General features: G+C 48.7%; 1 protein-coding gene across 7 annotated transcripts in view; it reads right to left on the bottom strand.

The window, feature by feature from the left end:
* YLPM1 (YLP motif containing 1) overlaps positions 1-18,494 on the bottom strand; it is a 1,323,976-nt gene that overhangs the window by 1,252,837 nt on the left and 52,645 nt on the right. For all 7 annotated transcript variants that reach the window (XR_013600905.1, XR_013600906.1, XR_013600907.1 and 4 more), the window contains exon 3: positions 13,710-14,449. Coding sequence is in view for 4 of the 7 variants with exons in the window: in XM_078659897.1 (XP_078516023.1) it covers positions 13,710-14,449 (740 nt within the window). In the remaining 3 variants the exon portion in view is untranslated. The remainder of the gene's footprint in view (positions 1-13,709; positions 14,450-18,494) is intronic.

Raw genomic sequence — 18,494 nt, 5'->3', positions numbered from 1 at the left:
AGTGTTTCTAAGGTGTCATAGTGTGCCCTGTCATACCTAGCTAACAGGACTTGCATGTTAGATATTCTCCATATGTTAGCTGCTTGTGCGGCTACCCTTTTCCCTGATGCCCCATATGTTAGCTGCTTGTGCGGCTACCCTTTTCCCTGATGCCTCAAAGATCTTTGATTCTTTGTCAGGAGGTGGAGCATCTCCAGTTTTGAGAGTTTGCACGTTTACGTGCATTTGCTACCACTAAAGAATCCAAAGGCAGTTGTCCCTTAATATATGTAGGGTCTAGTGGCGCTGGCCTGTATTTCCTCTCTATTCTTGGGTTAATAACCCAGGCCCTAGTGGTATCCTTAAAAATGTCTCCTGCATGTTTAAGTACCCCTTTTAACATAGGTAGTGTCTTAACAGTTCTTTCTGATGTGGCAAAAGTGTCAAAGAGGAAATCTTCCTCTACAGGGTCTCTGCATGCATGTCCACATTGTGATGGAGGGCTGCCCTTTCGATTAGTGAAATAAAAGCAGCTGTGTCTTCTGTAGGAGAAGGCCTAGCAGGGTATGCAGATGTATCAGGAATGGGGAGAGTCACCAGGATGTACTGGGTCAACCCATGGTTGAGTTTGACTGTCTTGGTCAGTGTCTACTGGGTAGTTGTATTCCTGATCATATTCCTTATCCACCTCTTCATCCGAGGGCATGGGTGTATATGAGTATGGGTTAGGCCTAGTTGGCTGAATAGGCTCAAATAGAATAGGTGAAGTAGAACAGTCCCTTTTCTTTTTGAGTGGTATAGTGTAAGTCTCCTTCTCAGTCTCTGGTCTGATCTTCCTTTTGTAGAGAGTGAGTTTCCCAGAGTTAGGGTCAATGTAAAGTTTTGACTGTTCCACTGATTCAGGGTCTGGATGTAAGACCTACTGTTCAGCAGTTCTGGGTGTTTTGCCAATGTCTTGTTTGGTTTGTTTTGATGCCGCTTCTTGGGTCGACCGCCTTTGTTTTCGAGGAAGGTGGTAGGCCAAACTTGATCAGTCCGATGTCCTTTTGTGGTACTACAGTTTGTTTCGGTAGGGCCTGTTTCTTCAGAGCCCAAGTCTTTCCCGTTTCGACAGTTTTCTTCGTTTCGATTATGGACTTGTGTAGATTTTGGAACCTGTGGTTTCGGATCGACGCCCTTTGGTTTCGGTTCCAAGGCCTTTTTCGCGTCGATTTTCTTCGGCTCGATTGCTTTCTTTTGCAGAGCCATTTGTTTGTCTACTTTTTGTTTGGGGTCGACAACCCTCTTTGGATCGAGTCCCTTTTTTGTGTTAGCGACTCAACGCTGATGTTTTCGGTTCGAAGACCTTTTGTCTTGGAGCAGATATAGGGGCGCTGGTTTTCGGCTCGACAACCCTTGTGTTTTGACTCCGATGGTTCGACATAGTGTGGCCCGAAGACCGTATTTTCGATGAGTTTCTTCGGTCTCGAATCCGATGGATCGACGTAGTGTGGTCCGAAGACCGTGTAGTCGATTAGTTTCGGTTCCACAACTTTTGGTTTCGATATTACCGATTACGGAGTACGTTGATCCGATGGCTCTTTTGCAATATTCTTAGCCGAGCTGTATAGCGGTGCTATAGAATGTGTTTCGAGATCTTGGCTAAGGCCTTGTGGCGATGCCTCAACCTGAGCCTGTGGAACCATGGAGGTATAGGTATGGGGCGCCGTACTCACGGTTGGTCCCGTTTCATCACTGGAGTAGTCTTCTACGGCTCCGATCCCTTGTTCGTCGTCCCCTACCTCGACAAGGTCTTCTTCGTCGTCGATGTAGTAGTCGGAGTTATGCTCCGAATCTTGTTCCGACTGTTCATATTCTTTGGCTTCGACAAGATCTTCGTCGAAGATATTTTCCGGCTCTGGCGCTGGTCTCTGCATGGTTAGCCTAGCGACCCGTCGAGTCCGAAGTGTCTTTTTGGAACGAAATTGGGCACAGGCTAGGCAGTCGGATTCATCATGTTGAGGAGATAAACACTTGTTACATACAGGGTGTTTATTGATATGTGGGTATTTGGAGTTACAAAGAGGGCATCTTTTAAATGGGCTCCGTTCCATCGACTGGTCGCGTGGCGCCGAGAATGCCCGCGGCCCGATTCGACGTCCCAAGTTGAATAAAGTTTGTAAGAAGCTGTCGGCACCGATGCGAGACAATACCGAAGGCCTTTTGGCCCTTAGAAAGTGTAGTTTCAATTCCGAACTTAGAGTAAAGGAAAGTACATCCGAACCCAATGGCAGAAAACAATCTGAGGATGGAGAGGATGCCCATGCGCACTGTAGTCCAAGGGAGGAGCCACCTATCTCGCGATACTTCGAAGACTCTTCCAGGACAACAATGTGCAATCATCCGGACCCAACACTAGGCGGCGATCTATGCACAGATATGAATTCAGCAGCCCACATGCCTCGAACACTTTCTTTAACCCCTGCAAGAAGTCCTTAACCACTTCCATCTGGAAAAAAGAAGGCTGCGTAGGAGACTTCCTATAGGCCGTAATGGCAGACAAATGCACTCTGATGGAAGCATACTTAAGACCAGATCTAGCTAAGTGTAGGAGGTAAGGGAGAATAACATCCTCCTGGCCCTTGGTCGGATCCAGGTGACGTTCCCTACACCAAAGGAAAAACCTCTTCCACTTAAACGCGTAAGACGTCCTTGTGGAGGGCCTTTTGGCTTCTTTCAAAATATGCATACAATCAGGAGGCAGATTCAAATGTCCGTATTGAGGACCTCAGGATGAAGAATCCCCCCCCCCCCCATCTTGGACAGAAGGTCCAGCCTGCAGGGCAACCTCCTGTGTGGAAGTACCAACAGATGAAGAAGATCCGGGTACCACCACTGCCGTGGCCAATCCGGAGCTACCAGGATCATGGTCATGTCTGATCCGAGGAGCTTGGACACCACCTTCGGAATCAGGAACAGAGGAGGAAAAGCGTAAGCAAAGGTGCCTGACCAGTCCATCAAAAGTGCATTCCCTCGTGTCCCTGGACGATGGAATCTGGAGGCGAAGGCGTGGCATTTTGTGTTTACGTCGTCTGCGAAAAGGTCTATTTCCGGACGACCCCACCGATGGAAGAGGTCTGCTACCACCTCGTCGTGCAGCACCCAGTCTGGCTGGTCTTCGAAGTGCCTGCTGAGTGCGTCTGCTTTGATGTTTAGCTCGCCTGGCAGGTGCACCGCTACTACTGTGAGGTTCCGGGCGAGAAGACAGTGCCAGATCGCCTGTGACTCCAGGGAGAGGGGGCGCGACCAGGTTCCGCCCTGCTTGTTCAGGTAGAACATGGTCGTGTTGTCGGTCTGGACCAGCACCGAATCAGTCTATGGCAGGCAGAAAAGCCTTCAGAGCTAGATGGACCGCTCGAAGCTCCAGCATGTTTATGTGGTAGGACTGCTCCTTGGTCGACCACCGTCCCTGGATCTGGAGGCACCCCATGTGCGCCCCCCAGCCTTGGAGAGACGCGTCCGTCACTATGGATTTACAGGGAGGGGCTGATGAAAAGTAACTCCCACCATCAGATTGCGCTGTTGAGTCCACCATGAGATGGAGGATTTCGCTGCCTGGGAGAGAGATATTTGATCCTCCCATCGACCTGTAGCCTGATCCCACTGGTCCTCTAGAGATTGTTGCAAGTGACGCATCCGCAGCCTGGCGTGGGGGATGAGGAAAATGCACGACGCCATGGATCCCTGCAGAGATGCCACCTGCCGGACCATCGGGCGCTGTACCTGGAGCAGAAGCTTGCATTTCTGTCCCATTGAGGACAGTCTCTCCTCCGAAGGATACGCTCTTCCCACGCTTGTGTCCAGAATGGAGCCAAGATAGTGGATGCTTGAGTGGGAGTCTGCACTGACTTGTCCTTGTTGACATGGAGGCCATGCTGGTGCAGATGCCGTAGGCAGGTCTGAAAGTCGTGACTCACTTGCTGCGGAGATGGACCTTTCAGCAGCCAGTCGTCCAGATATGGATAGACTAAGACCTTTTTTGTGTAGGAAAGCTGCCACCACCGCCATGCACTTGGTGAAGACTCTCGGCGCTGACTTTAGGCCGAAGGGCAGAACCTTGTATTGGTAGTGTTTGTGGCAGACTACAAACCTCAGGTACTTGCGGTGGTGTTTTGCAATGGCGATGTGGCAGTACGCATCTTGGAGGTCCACCGAACACATCCAATCGCCGACTTGAAGATGTGGACATATTTGATGAAGGGCCAACATACGAAACTTCTCCTTGACTATAAACTTGTTTAGAAGTCGAAGGTCCAGAATAGGTCGAAACTTGCCCTACTGATCTTTTTTGGGGACAAGAAAGTACCTGGAGTAAACTCCTCTTCCTCTTTGCGAGGGCGGAACCTCTATCGCCTGCTTTTGAAGAGCTCTCACCTCTTTTCGAAGTAAAGGCAACTGATGACCACCATCGTGGCTAATCATTCTTTTGCACCTTATGTACTAAGATCTGGTCTCCTCAGGCTATTTCTAATCGTATTTGACACTGTCCCTGTAACCCCCTTTCCTTCACCTGTGACACAACGAACGCTACCTCACACCCAGCTTGGAACTGGGCTTGCTTCAAACGGAACCTGGAACCTCTCCACTCTGCTCACAGGCAATAACAACAAATAAAGGACTAGCGTCTCCAGGCGGCCATTTAAGACTGACCTCTCTCTCTACTCAGCGGCCATCACGGACTAGTCATTGCCTTTTACCGCAGGCTCCAATTTTATTTCAAGTATTTTATCTTACTGTCCTATTACTGGATCATCCTTAGGCGTTAGGCATTGCTTTCACACTGCCATCGTATATTCTAGTGTTATATTGTTATTGCTGCTATATATATGCACTCTTATGGGACTTAGTAACTCATTAGTAGTTTAGCCCTATTATAGCCTGTATGTTATTGTATTTTTTATTGTAGTGCTATATTGTTATTACTGCAATAAGTATGCACATTTAGGGGACTTAGTAACTATTTAGTAGTCTAGCTCTATTCTAGCCTGTATTTTATATGCGACAAGCTGCACATATCTCACCTCTATCCCCATCATTCACTGTCCGCTTCCACATTTATTTATTTTCTTATTGGGTTTTCATTGTAAGCTACGTCATGATATTGCACTGATTATTACTACCTCATCCAACTCTCTCTGGTAGGCAAACCGCGCCCAGCCACTTTCTAAGCCTAGACTACATTGCTGCTACCATGTACACTCTGATATGTAACTAAGCCTCCACCTAATAGGCCTTACCTCGCATAGCTGGTCATACGGTGTAAGTTGACTGCTACCTTGTATATAGGATACATCTGATAAGATGCTCCCACGCACTGGCTGTTCGGGGATCACACTGACCTCCACCCCCTACATCTATGCTCACTCACAAGTGTCCTCCCTGGCCTTGTAACTAGCGGCTGACAGCGTGTACTATCGCCCTAGTTCAGACACCTAACACCACAGCCTCTCTAAAATGGAGCTCAACGGCAAGCACACTTTTAGAATTAACTACCCCTCCACCCCTCTCTCCAAAAATGCCACTAAACGTTTCAAACACAACTTCTTGAGGGCGCACCCGGAAACACCCTTTGCCGACACCTACTTCTCATCGGGCAATGGAGCCCTGAATACTGATTTCATCTTCCACACCTCACGCAGAGCCCAATGGAGAAAAACTTTCCTATCTCTACTCACAGTCTCCATCACCAAGAGAACAGCCCATGGCTCAACTCTCACCATCACACCTTCCCACCTCTTCCCTGGCAGGTCTACCATTACAATCTATAATACCGGGATTGTCCTGATCCAAGCCACGGACAAGAACCTGGAACTACTAGACAACCTGTTCCCCAAGTTCAAAGAGCACCTCTCCAAGCTGCGGACCCGAACCCAGAAGTCCGCCAGCGCTATCCCCCCCGACCTCGCAGCCACCACCTACTACACCTCTACCCCCAGCACCCCAGTAAATGGCCCACCTGCTGTTAACGCACGCCACTCCCCAAGGACAGTCACGGATATCCCCGCCGCACATACTAGTAGCCCCTCCAACACAACACTTCTTATCCCCACCCACACCCCCTCCATCCATCTCCCCTCGGACAGATCATCCCCCACCCACAACACTCCACCATTTGAACAAGCCATCGCCCAAAGTTTATCCACCCCCTCTCATCCCCCCCTCGACAGACACCTTTCCCTCCCCATCTCTCTCTCCACTCCCACCCACGTATCTCTCACACCCGACACAACAACTCCCACCCACAACACGCCTACATCTGCACACATCACGCGGAGTTTATCCACCCAACAACCCCATCCCCCCCACGGCAGACTCCTCTCCCTTCCCCGCTCCCTCCCCACTCCCACTCATAACGTCATCCCCCTCCCAACACAAGATACAGAACATACCTCCTCCCTTACCCTAGCACCCCCCTCTCTCCCACCTCCTATTCTTAGCCCTCACTACCCTCCTGTCTCCCCCACTGTCTTCAACCTTCACTCACTCTTCTACTCACCTGTATCGTCTCCCACTGAAGTCACTATCTATGCTTCCCACCCACCGCCTGCCTCACCTTCACCACTCACACCCCTCGCCCACAAACACGTCCACACCTTGAATACCATCCCACCCATTAGCACCGCGGAACACCTCAACAACCCTCCTGACTTGACCTTATCCACACTCCAACAAGTCAAGGAAGAAATTTTACAAATCAAAAAGGACATCCACGCAATCAAAGACCTTCTCTCCTCACAGCCCAGTCTACCTCCCACCATCCCATTACCCTACAAACGACGCACCCTTCCTACATACACTCGCCCCCGACGACTCCAGCAATGGTCCACTATCCCCGTTCGCAATAACTCCCACCGCCCCCGTCGTGTTCTCAGCCCCTTGTCGGACCTCGACCTTTGCTCTCTCCTACACTCTTATGGCCCAGGTCCGGTAAAAGGTCTTTCCAATTCCCACATCCCCATACCCACAATTCCCACAAACGCTCTGAGGCTCCCAACACTCAACAACAGAGGCTCCGTCCCTAACAACCTCAGGAAAGTTCCCATCACACTAGAAAGCTCGTCCACCCTTCTCTGTCCCAAACTCAAATGCATCCTACTAAACTGCAGATCGGCCCAGAGACATTCCTCCGACATCGCGGATCTTGTCTCAAATAGGGAGCTAGACCTAGCCTTTCTAACGGAAACATGGCTCACTGAAGCCTCCACCCCGATTATGGACATACTAGTCCCCCCCAATTATCACATCATTAGGTTGGACAGGTCTCCTGGCAAGACGGGCGGGGGAATCGCATGCATTGTTAAGAGCAACATCTCCGTTACTCAAGTCACCTCCCCCTCCCTTTCCTCCTGTGAACTCCTCTGCCTTGACATCATCAGTGAGGGCAAACAAGTATGTACTTTACATCTCATTTATCACCCGCCTGGTGACAATCTCGTATTCACCCAACAAGTCATGGACCTGATCACTTCCAACGCCGGTCGGCAGACCACTCAAGTCTACCTGGGTGACTTCAATCTCCACTGGAACGATCAGAAAGACACTGCAGTGAATAGTCTAAAAACTTTCCTCAACGCGCTTGACCTCACCCAATTATGCGATAAACCAACACACGACAAAGGCGCGATACTCGATCTCATCATTGCCAAAGAGAACGCTATTCTATTGGAAGCGATTCTACCCTGCGACTGGTCAGATCACCACATTATCACCTTCTTTATCAACGAAAAAGTTAAACCTAACTCTACTCAACCAATCAAATCCAAAACATTGAAAAGGGATCTGAAGAATCTTAACCCCTCCACCCTACCTCCCCACATCGGCAACCTCCTCCTTCCCCCTTCAGGTGCCTCAGATGTTCAATCACTGACTGACCACTACCTTGACTCGATGAATACAATAGTCAATGAAGTCGCCCCTCTGCAACTGAAGAGAGTCTCCACCAAAACCTCTAACCCATGGTATGATGACAGTCTCAATGACGAAAGGCGTAATATGCGAATGGCAGAGCGCACCTGGAGATCGGTCCCTTCAGCACTGCATCTCAAAAAGCTCAAGAACAAGAGAAATGCCTACTTTAGGAAAATAAAGCGCACAAAGTCGGACTTCTTCAGCCGCCAGTTGGACCAAGCGAAGAATAGGCCAAGAAAACTGTTCGAGTTAATCAAGACCCAAACAAAGGCACAACCCACACAAGCAAATAGCACAACAAACGACACTCCACACTGTGAAGCCTTCTCTGCTTTCTTTAAACATAAGACTGACAACATAAGAAATGGCCTCATAATGGATGTAAATAGATACTCCAACTACACCAGAATGGCTGACACTCAACCTAAAAACAAGGCATCTTGGCAGTACTTCGATACCTACTCGGAAGAAGCTATACACAAACTGCTCTGCACTTTGAAGCCCTCTAATCACCTCACAGACCCTCTACCTGCTAATGCGGTAAAAGACTTTATCCCCTTGCTCCTCCCTCTCTGGACCAAGATCATTAACAGCTCGTTGCGACAAGGACACATTCCAGACTCCCTTAAGGTGGGGCAAGTCACGCCTATACTCAAAAAACCTACAGCTGATCCGTCTGACCTAAACAATTATCGACCCATCACCAATATCCCCACCCTGGCCAAACTGTTGGAGAAATGTGTCCAACTCCAACTAACAAAACACATTGATAAATTTGACCTCCTCAACCCTCATCAATCAGGTTTCAGAGCGAAACATAGCACGGAAACAGCTATGACACACATAATTGATGACGCCCTCCAAATTCTGGATCGTAATGAGTCCTGCCTCCTCATCCTTCTTGATCTCTCGTCAGCATTTGACACGGTCAAACATGAGAACTTGTTGGAGCTGCTAAGTACTAGGATGGGGCTATCGGGAACTGTTCTCAAATGGTTTTCGTCTTTCCTTCACAACCGGTCTCAGAGGTTCAAGATCGACAATGTACTATCTACACCGGTGCCTGCAGATCTTGGGGTTCCACAAGGATCCACCCTCTCTCCTACACTGTTCAACCTCGTTATGGAACCCCTCGCCACCTTGCTTCAAGCATCCAATGTTCAATTCCATATGTACGCTGATGACACGCAACTCTACCTAAAGTTACAGTCCCCGGAAGATATCAAACAGCTGAATTCCACGCTTATTAACGCCCAATCCTGGCTGGCCGATAATCACCTCAAACTAAATGCTCTAAAAACTGAGTTCCTACTCATCTCACCTCCGGCGAAAATCTCCACCACCCAAACCTGGCTCAACAACCTAACAGCACTCAATGTCCAACCTACCATCGTGGACTCGGCGAAATCCCTAGGCATCACACTCGACGCCAAGCTCGACATGCAGCAGCACGTCAGCAAAGCCACAAAAGCAGCTAATTTCCAAATTAACACGCTGAGGAAAATTAAACCCTTCCTCCCTGCCAAAGACTTCCAAACTGCTGTACAAGCTCTAGTCATCCCTCGAATAGACTACGGAATTGCGACCCTCAGCGGTCTCCCGCTATCCACAACAGCACCCTTAAGAGCCTCCCTGAACGCTGCCGCGAGACTCATTACTGGCTCAAGAAAGCACTCGCACATATCCCCAGACCTAAAGTCTCTAAAATGGCTGCCTTTTGAAGCCAGAATACACCTAAAAATTGCAACTATGACACACGCGGCCGTGCACCACAAGGCACCCTACTACCTCGCTCAAAAGCTGTCTATATCAGGAGGGTCGAGATCCAATAGGAGTACTAAAAATCTACTCCTGAAACCTCGTAGATTTCGGAAAGCGAAAACTTACAAACGCTCCTTCTCAGGAATGGCACCCAGGATCTGGAATGCGCTCCCTCCTGAAACAAGGCTAATCACCTCCACTGCACTCTTCAAGAAAGAGGTGAAAACAATGCTTCTGGCCAATATTTCCTGATCGCTACAGATGTTGGGTCAGAGACTCTGCATTGCTTGTATCGCTGCTCTGCCTATCCTCGACTTGTTGGGGGCACTATTACGCTACTCTATTACTACCGACCAAGATATGATACACGTTGGTTTACTGATCCACCTGTACGCCATGGTAGTGGGATCAATGACCTGTGCTGCTATATAATACGCCCTTACCTGATCATATATGGAGTGGTTTTATGTTTGTTTTTTCATCCATGTTATTACCATGTTACTTACCATGTTATTACCATGTTATTACCATGTTATTACCATGTTATTACCATGTTACCATGTTACCTACCTGATCATATATGGATTGGTTTTATGTTTGTTTTTATCACCCATGTTATTACCTTGTCACTGATTATTATACTGTTCCCATTATCTCTGTTTACTCTGTTGCCCCTTCCCTGTCTTTGTGAAGCGCTCTGATATCTGTAAGGATCTTGTTCGCGCTATATAAAACTTTGAATAAATAAATAAATAAATAAATAAATAGATGAGGTCGTGACTTTTTCGGCGGAATGTCCTGTAGACGCACACGGAAACGAAGTGCGTATCCATTCCTCAATATATTCAGCACCCAACGATCTTTTGTAATGCTGAACCACTCTGCTAGATGTGGAGATATGCTTCCTCCCACTGGAGTGGGCAACTGTGGCAGAGGAAGACACTGTTCATGATTTGCCACCTCTCGTCGTGGCAGAGGACTGCTGTTGACCACCTCTACCTCGGTTAGACTTCCCTCCTCGAAACTGAGGTTTGTTCTGGGTCTTGCCTTGGCACCACTGAGGGGTTTGAACCCTCTGCTGAGGCCCCTTGCGTTGGTTAGATTTGTAGCGGCGCTTGAATTCTCTCTCCTTCTCTAGACCAACCACTTTGACAGTGTCTAACTCAGTTTTCATCCTGGTCATCTCTTCTTCTGCGTGAGCACCGAAGAGAGGAGCCAGAGAAAGGGAGGTTGAGAATCCTCTGCTGGGCATCAGGTTTCAGGCCGGTGAGTCGTAACCAGGCTGACCTCCTGTCGCATACTCCATGCGCGTAGGAATGCGCGGAGAGCACCGCACCATCCGCCGCACTAATCACCTGATTAGCCACCAGGGAACCCTCCGTGACAATCTAATCAAAATCCTTTTGATCCTCTTTGGGGAGCTTGGTTTTAAAACGTTCCAAAGAGTCCCAGAGCGCTCTGTCATAACGGCCAAGCAACGCAGCAGCGCTGGAAACCTTGAGGAAGCAGCAGATGTACAGGCTCTACGACCCCAGGAGTCTTGGGATCTGCTCTCTTTGTCAGGCGGCACAGAAGAGGAAGCCAACACCGCATGAGTCTTTTTGGCAGCCACCACAATCACAGTGTGTGTGTGTGTGTGTGTGTGTGTGTGTGTGTGTATATATAGTTATATATGTGGGGCACATATTTTAGTGTTTCCGGGGTCCCGCGCATTGGCGGGAATATTATAATGCTTATGACCATTGATGAGGATCCCCTGGAAGAGAATAATCACTATCTCCTAAACATTTGAGGTGGGGGGCAGGGGCCTCAGCATCAAAAAGTTTGAAAACCACTGCCTTAGGGTGACTACACTTGGTGTGCTCACACCACATGGGAGAGTGGCCCTAATCGCAGAGTAACTGCAATCTGCAAGTTGGAGGGCACTGAAGAGTGGGCTTCACCTTCCCTCCCCCCATCCGAGGGATCGGGTTGGCAGAGGTAGGAACACCTTCTGTGCTGTGCAATTGTTCCCACCTATCTTCCTGCCAAAAAAGAGAGGAGACGGGAAGGGGCCCTGCTCCTGATAGCGGTGGTGATAGATGGTGGTAACGTTACAAAGGCGGCAAGCCTTAGAAGTTCCCCTGCCACAGATGGCTTCCTGACCTGGGGGAGGTGCTACCACCTTCGCCCAGGAAAGGCTTTGTTTCTCGGCTCAGGGAGCGTAGGGTCCCACCACAGAGGTCCAGAAACATGTTACAGGCTGGTGTGTACCAGGCAGGTATCCAACCAGACGCTGGTAGTTTTTCAGGGGGCATATTTAAGATTGCACCTGCACACCCCCCGTGCACTTTTCATGAAGTACCACACTGCCATCAGTGTGGGGTTAATGTACTGAGAAGTTTGATAGCAAACTTTCCAATTTACAGTAAAGCCATTATGGTGCTGTGGAGTTCGTAATAAAACTCCCAGCACCATATACTCATGTACCTCTACCCTCACCACTGGTATAGTGCAACCAGCTAGAGGGGTGGCTGACCTATGCCAGGGCAGTGAGTTGTAGGCATGGCACACAAGGATGTGTGCAATGTCAACTTCCCTTTGTTCACCAATACACGCAGTCTACAATGGCCGTGTGTATGTGCGTACGGTATAGGGCAGCTACGGGTTGCACAAAAAGTGCTGCAGCCCTTAGAGTCCTTCCCTGGCCAGAGTGCCCTTGGTACCAATGGTACCTTTACAAGGGACTGACTTGTGGCCAGAGTTGCCAATTGGGGGTATAAGGTACAGTTTTGGTAAAGAACACAGGCCCTGGGAACCTGATCGACAGGGATCCCGGGAACATCAAATCATTTGCATGGTTGCCCCCACTTTTTGCTGAACTGTACTTTGAGTGAGTATTCCTTGTGCTCCTGCCAAACAGGTACCCAGGGCTTATGTTCTTTTCCTAAACTACACTGAAGACAAAATCCAATTGGCACTCTTTGGCCACAGAGCAGTCCCTTGTAAATGGTACAAGAGCACTGTGGCCAGGGAGAGCTCCTAAGGACTGCAGCACTTATTGTGCCACCCCTAGAGGTCCTGTACATTACCCTCACACACTGCCCTTGCAGGCTGCATTTTTGGTGCAGAACAAAGTGAAGAGTTGACATGGCACAAGTGTGTGCCACGCCTATAACCCACTGCCCTGGCATAGATGAGAAAACAACCCCAAAGACCGAGTACTAACCTGGTAACCGATAACTTCATTTCTCTCCATAGGAATACATTGACCGTTTTTCTCTGAAATTTTTTCTAGGTGTGGAGTTCATTTGTATGGAAACCTGCAAAACTGATTTTACTTGCCTTTTCTCTAGGAAATGTCCCAGTGTGATATCTAGGCATATCCCACTAAGTAGAAAAAGTAACTTAAAAAGTAATCTGAAATCGTACTAAAAAGTAATCTGAACAGTAATTGACATTTGGACTTAACTGTATTTCAATCTAACTGCATTCAATTGTAAACACCAAAGCATTTATTTCTCTTAACTATACCAGGCTTGACTTGGTTCAAGAAATTTAAAAATACTTATTTTTATACAACAAAATTGGTCTGAATTTAGTCTTTGAGTGTGTGACATCATTTGCTGCCCGAGTGTGTACAACAAATGCTTAACACTACCCTCTGATAAAGCCTTACTGCTCGCCCACACTACCACAAATCGAGAGCAAGATGCCATCTACTTTTACCTCTGCCTACCTTTGGGGTTCCACTGAACTGTGCACAATATGGCTCATTTTTGGTATAGTATATACAGAGCCAGCTTCCTACAGTCAATCTAAATGACTTGGGCATGCTTCCCAGCACATAAATCTCTAACTTTTGAAGTAGCCGAATAGGAGAATAAATGCCAGGAGGCAAAATTACGCTAACTTCAGAACATATACCACCCATTGAGACAGCACATAAATGCTGTAAAAAGGCAGATCAACTAACATAGTTTTCACATTCAAGCTGAAATACAGATAGCATTGCTAAAAGGAACAAAAATGTTCAAACCTACCTTGGGGGAGGATTGAAGAATCCAGGCGGTGGACCAGTTATCCTCAATGAATCTGCATCTCCATAAGGAGGTGGTGGCGGTGGCATTGAGGTGGAGGGTAGAGCTGATGGAACTGGAGAGGATGACAGCTCAGTTAGACCAACAGCTGACAAAGTCGGTGGTAGAGGTGGGGGAGGAAATGGAACAGAGCCTGGCGGGAGAGGCAATCCAGGAGTGGGAAGTAATGGTACTCTGCCAGCTTCCATCGACTGAGAACTCACAGGTGGAGTCACTGAAGCCAGACTGCTTGCTTGGGTAGAAGCTACAGCTGGTGGAGGTGGAGGTGCAGGTGTAGGCTCAGGCGGCGGTAAAGTGATCGCAACTGGAGGAACAGGGGGTGGAGGCGCAGGTGCTACTGGTGGCAGTGGTGGAGGCATTGGTGGAAAAGTTGGAGGCATTATAGGTGCAGGAGGCATGTAGGCAGGAAAAGGAGGCATAATAGCCATGTATGGATTACTCATGTATGGGTGCTGCATAGTCCGCAGTGAGGTTGCTTTCTCCTGTAGATGGGACTGAGTAACTTTCATCTGCTCATGCCAGGTTTTCCACTGCTTCTCATACTCTTGAAGTTGGTCCTTGTGTGGATAGGTCCGAAGGAGCTCCTGCCATTGAGCAAACTGGGTTTCCCACTCCCGAAAGAGAGTCAGGAACTGCCCCTGCTGCATTTCCAGATGTCGAAGTTGTATGTCGATAGACATAGTCTATAAAAAAAAAAGGCATAATTTTACATGAAAGTCAGAAACCACCCCACTGTAAAAAGAGAAAAGTCATTATTTGAAAATACTATGGACGGGGTCACCAGAAAAAGTGTATATATATAGGACGCATTTTTTAAAGGCTCATTTAACAATTTAATTAAATGTAACTACAAGAAAGCAATCAAACTTAATTTGATATACAGATTTAGACAATGGCATATTCCAAAAAATATCAAAATCAAAGAAGGACTAGCTAGGTTTAGAGGAGAAAAGTGACTCAATGAAGTACGTATGTCGGCAAACCAGTTGGTTTGTTCAAGAAGCCCTCACCCACCAACCTAGTTGGTGGCATGCTTCATCATCGGGCCCACCACAGTGACACCGAATGTGTCCCGGGTGTGCTTCAACGCCAGTTTACTGCGGAGCTGGTATATTCGCTGAGTGTGCAGTGTAGTGAGTGAGAAGGTGAAAGTTAAAAACCATACAGTGGGTCCCAGTACCCGAGGGTGATGAAATACTTTAATTTGCTGGGCCCCTGTTGGTTATTTAAAAGGCAGACGGACGTGTTGGAATATGGATTATGACCTCCAGCGTCCTGTGTGGTCTACATATTTCAGCCTGGCCTTTTTTTATTTGAAACAGGCTTTCCTCAGGACCAAGTGAGTATGTGAATAAAGTGCAATTTAAATAAATAAACTAAATTATAGTGGTTGTGTTGTTTTTGGCTATGTGTAGCACTCTCTAAGGTGCTATATGGGTGAGAGGGGGATTCCCTCTCGCTTTGACAGGCTATTTGCTGTACAAAGCTTCCTTGGGTCACCTGGCAAAGAAAGAGACCGGGATTGCCGGTCTGGTTCCTCCTTGGACCTATCGTCCTTCTGCGGTGCCCGAAATGCGAGGATCAAAACAATCACATGCTTTGAATATCCCACAAAATGTTAAATGTGAGAAAGTGCCATCTTCCTTGCCTTGGTTTGGCCCCGCTCTTTTTTTTTTTTTTAACTGCTGATGTGCTTGGACTGAGTGTGCCCTGGGTCCCTGCCAATCAGGTACCTAGGGCCTGTGTTCCTTCCCTAAAAAGAAAAGCTATGCTGAAACAAAATACCCAATTGGCATCTCTGGCCACCTGTCAGCCCCTAGTAAATGGTACCCTAGGTACCCAAGGCATGGTGACCAGAGAAGACCCCAGAGGGCTGCAGCATGTATTGTGCCACCCTCAGGGGTTTTCCTTATTCTGTTACCTCTCCCTTCGCTCCACAGCTTCTCGCTTAATCAGTGCCCTCAATTTATCTTTTAATCTTGCCACTGATGCAGAGAAAAGCCTTACGTCCGTGTCAATTTTTATTGGCTTAATCCTGTCAAGAAACGGGTTATTCTCCACATTTCTGTTAGCCTGTACCTTTATTTGGTTGCATTTCTCAACTCCTGTACCTACTGTAAACCGCCCCCACCATGCACAGTACGCTGGCAGTTTGTGCTAAATAAGCAGAGCCACTGTAATGAAGCGGCAGGGAAGGTCCAAATTACGCGGCAGGGAAGGTCCAAATTACGCGGCAGGGAAGGTCCAAATTACGCGGCAGGGAAGGTCCAAATTACGCGGCAGGGAAGGTCCAAATTACGCGGCAGGGAAGGTCCAAATTACGCGGCAGGGAAGACTATTGTGGCTACAAAAATGAGTATTATATAGCATAATGCAGCACACTTTCGTTGTTAGTATAACTTCATTTTAACATCTGTACACGTTAACACTGTATAAATGTTTTGCCTCATTACTTTCAGATTAAGATCCAAACGCACAAGTTACTACTTGTGTAACGATATATCTGTAAGAGACATTAGTTAGTAATAGATTCCTTACCTTAGAATATCCCCAGGCGCCAGACTGGATCAGGAATTTTTTGCGTAGCAGTACCCTTGCGTGTCGGTAGGCGTAGTCTGCGGCTCCGCGTCAGTCGTCGGCGGTACCGTGATGACGGAGTACTTAGACGCCGCCTCTGCCTGCTGACGTCAGTTCTTAGACAGCTTTTCCGCGCCAGAAGCGCTGAGCCATGTTAAAAACCAACACTGGTGCCATTGAAACTAGGGCCCTGAGAGGGGGTAACCCTAACCCTAGATATCGGTTCGCAGAACGGGGAGGATGGGTGAGTCGGTAAGGAATCTATCACTAACTAATGTCTCTTACAGATATATCGTTACACAAGTAGTAAATTGTGCATCTGAAAGACACGTTAGTGACAGATTCCTTACCTTAGAATAGATACCCCAGCAATACCAACCCCGGTGGTGGGTCTGCGAAACAATAATCACACCAGAAAGTCCTGAAGAACAGAACGGCCAAAGAAGCCATCCCTCCGGACTTGACTGTCCAGGCAATAGTGTCTTCCAAACGTGTGCAGCGAGGCCCACGTAGCTGTCTGGCAAATTTCCTGCAAGGGCATTCACCGGCCCAGGGCAGTTGTAGTCGCCCTGGCTCAGGTGGAATGAGCCCACAATCCAACAGGGGGGCTCCTTTTTAGCCAAGAAGTAACATGCCTGGATACACAAGATGATCCACCGCGAGATGGTCCTCTTGTGCACCGCTTTCCCCTTCTTAGCGCCCACGTAACCAACAAAGAGTTGGTCATCCACCCGGAACTGGCGTGTGCGATCCAGATAGAATGAAAGCGCACGTTTTGGGTCAGAAGGTGGAGCCGCTCTACCTCTTTAGAGGGATGCGGTGGCGGAAAGAAGGTGGGCAAGGTGATACTGCCCAATGTGGAAGGCTGTGACAACCTTGGGCAGGAAAGATGGCTTAGTACGCAACACAACCTTGTCCGGATGGACAGAAAGGAAAGGAGGAGTACATGAAAGAACCTGGAGCTCACTCACTCTACTGGCAGAGGTGATGGCAACCAGGAAAGCAGTCTTCAAAGTGAGAAGACTGAGAGGACAGTTGTGGAGAGGCTCAAAGGGAGCACACATTAGGGAGCACACATCAGAAATGTAAGAACAAGGTTCAAGTCCCACTGAGGCATCACAAACGGAACAGGAGGGAACGTGTGCGTGATGCCCTTCAGAAATCGATTTACAATAGGGGACTTGAACAAAGAAGGGTGATCAGGCAGCCTTAGAAAGGGTGAAAGGGCAGAAAGGTAGCCCTTGATAGTGCCCAGAGCAGAGCCCTGCTGGCAAGAGAAAGAAGGAAGAGAGGAACCTCAGAGAGAGGGGCAGCAAGAGGATCCACAGCCTTTGCTGTGCACCATGCCACAAATCTGTTCCACCTGCAGGCGTATACCGACTTTGTGGAGGGACGCCTGGCTGCCAGAATGATATTACAGACTTCAGGAGGAAAGTCAAATGGCCTCAACTGTCGCCGCTCAATCTCCAAGCATGGAGGTGGAGACTGGACAGGTTTGGGTGCAGGACCGTCCCCTGCTGCTGCGACAGAAGGTCCTCCCGAAGAGGCAGACGAACCAGGGGATCGACTGACATACTGAGTAGCTCTGGATACCAGTACCTTCGTGCCCAGTCGGGAGCCACAAGGATGACTTGGGCCCAGTCGCGCTTGATCTTCTTCAGCACTCTGGGCAGAAGTGGTATAGGCAGAAAGGCGTACAACAGACCGCAACTCCACTCGCGACAAAGAGCGTCTCCGAGCGAGTGCCGCCTTGGAAATTCCCACGCGCAGAACAGATGACATTGCGCGTTCTCTTCGGTGGCGAATAGACATAACCAAGGCTCTCCCCACTGCTGAAAGAGGCCTTGCACCACGTCAGAGTTCAGACGCCATTCGTGATCCATCATGCACCGACGGCTGAGCTCGTCCGCCCTGGCGTTCAAAGAACCTGCCAGGTGTTGAGCCACCAGGGGCACCCCCTGGTGTTCCAGCCACTGCCAGAGGCGCAGAGCCTCCTGGCAATGGGTCCACGACCCCACCCCGCCCTGTTTGTTGCAGTACCACATGGCGGTGGTGTCCGTGAACACCTGCACTACACTTCCCCGGACAGAGGGGAGAAATGCCTTCAGTGCTAGACGAATTTCCCGCAACTCCAAAAAGGTTGATATGGAG

This window comes from Lissotriton helveticus, chromosome 9, assembly GCF_964261635.1.
Source record: "Lissotriton helveticus chromosome 9, aLisHel1.1, whole genome shotgun sequence".
NCBI classification, from domain to species: domain Eukaryota; kingdom Metazoa; phylum Chordata; class Amphibia; order Caudata; family Salamandridae; genus Lissotriton; species Lissotriton helveticus.
This window is presented reverse-complemented; position numbering and strand designations above follow the sequence as displayed.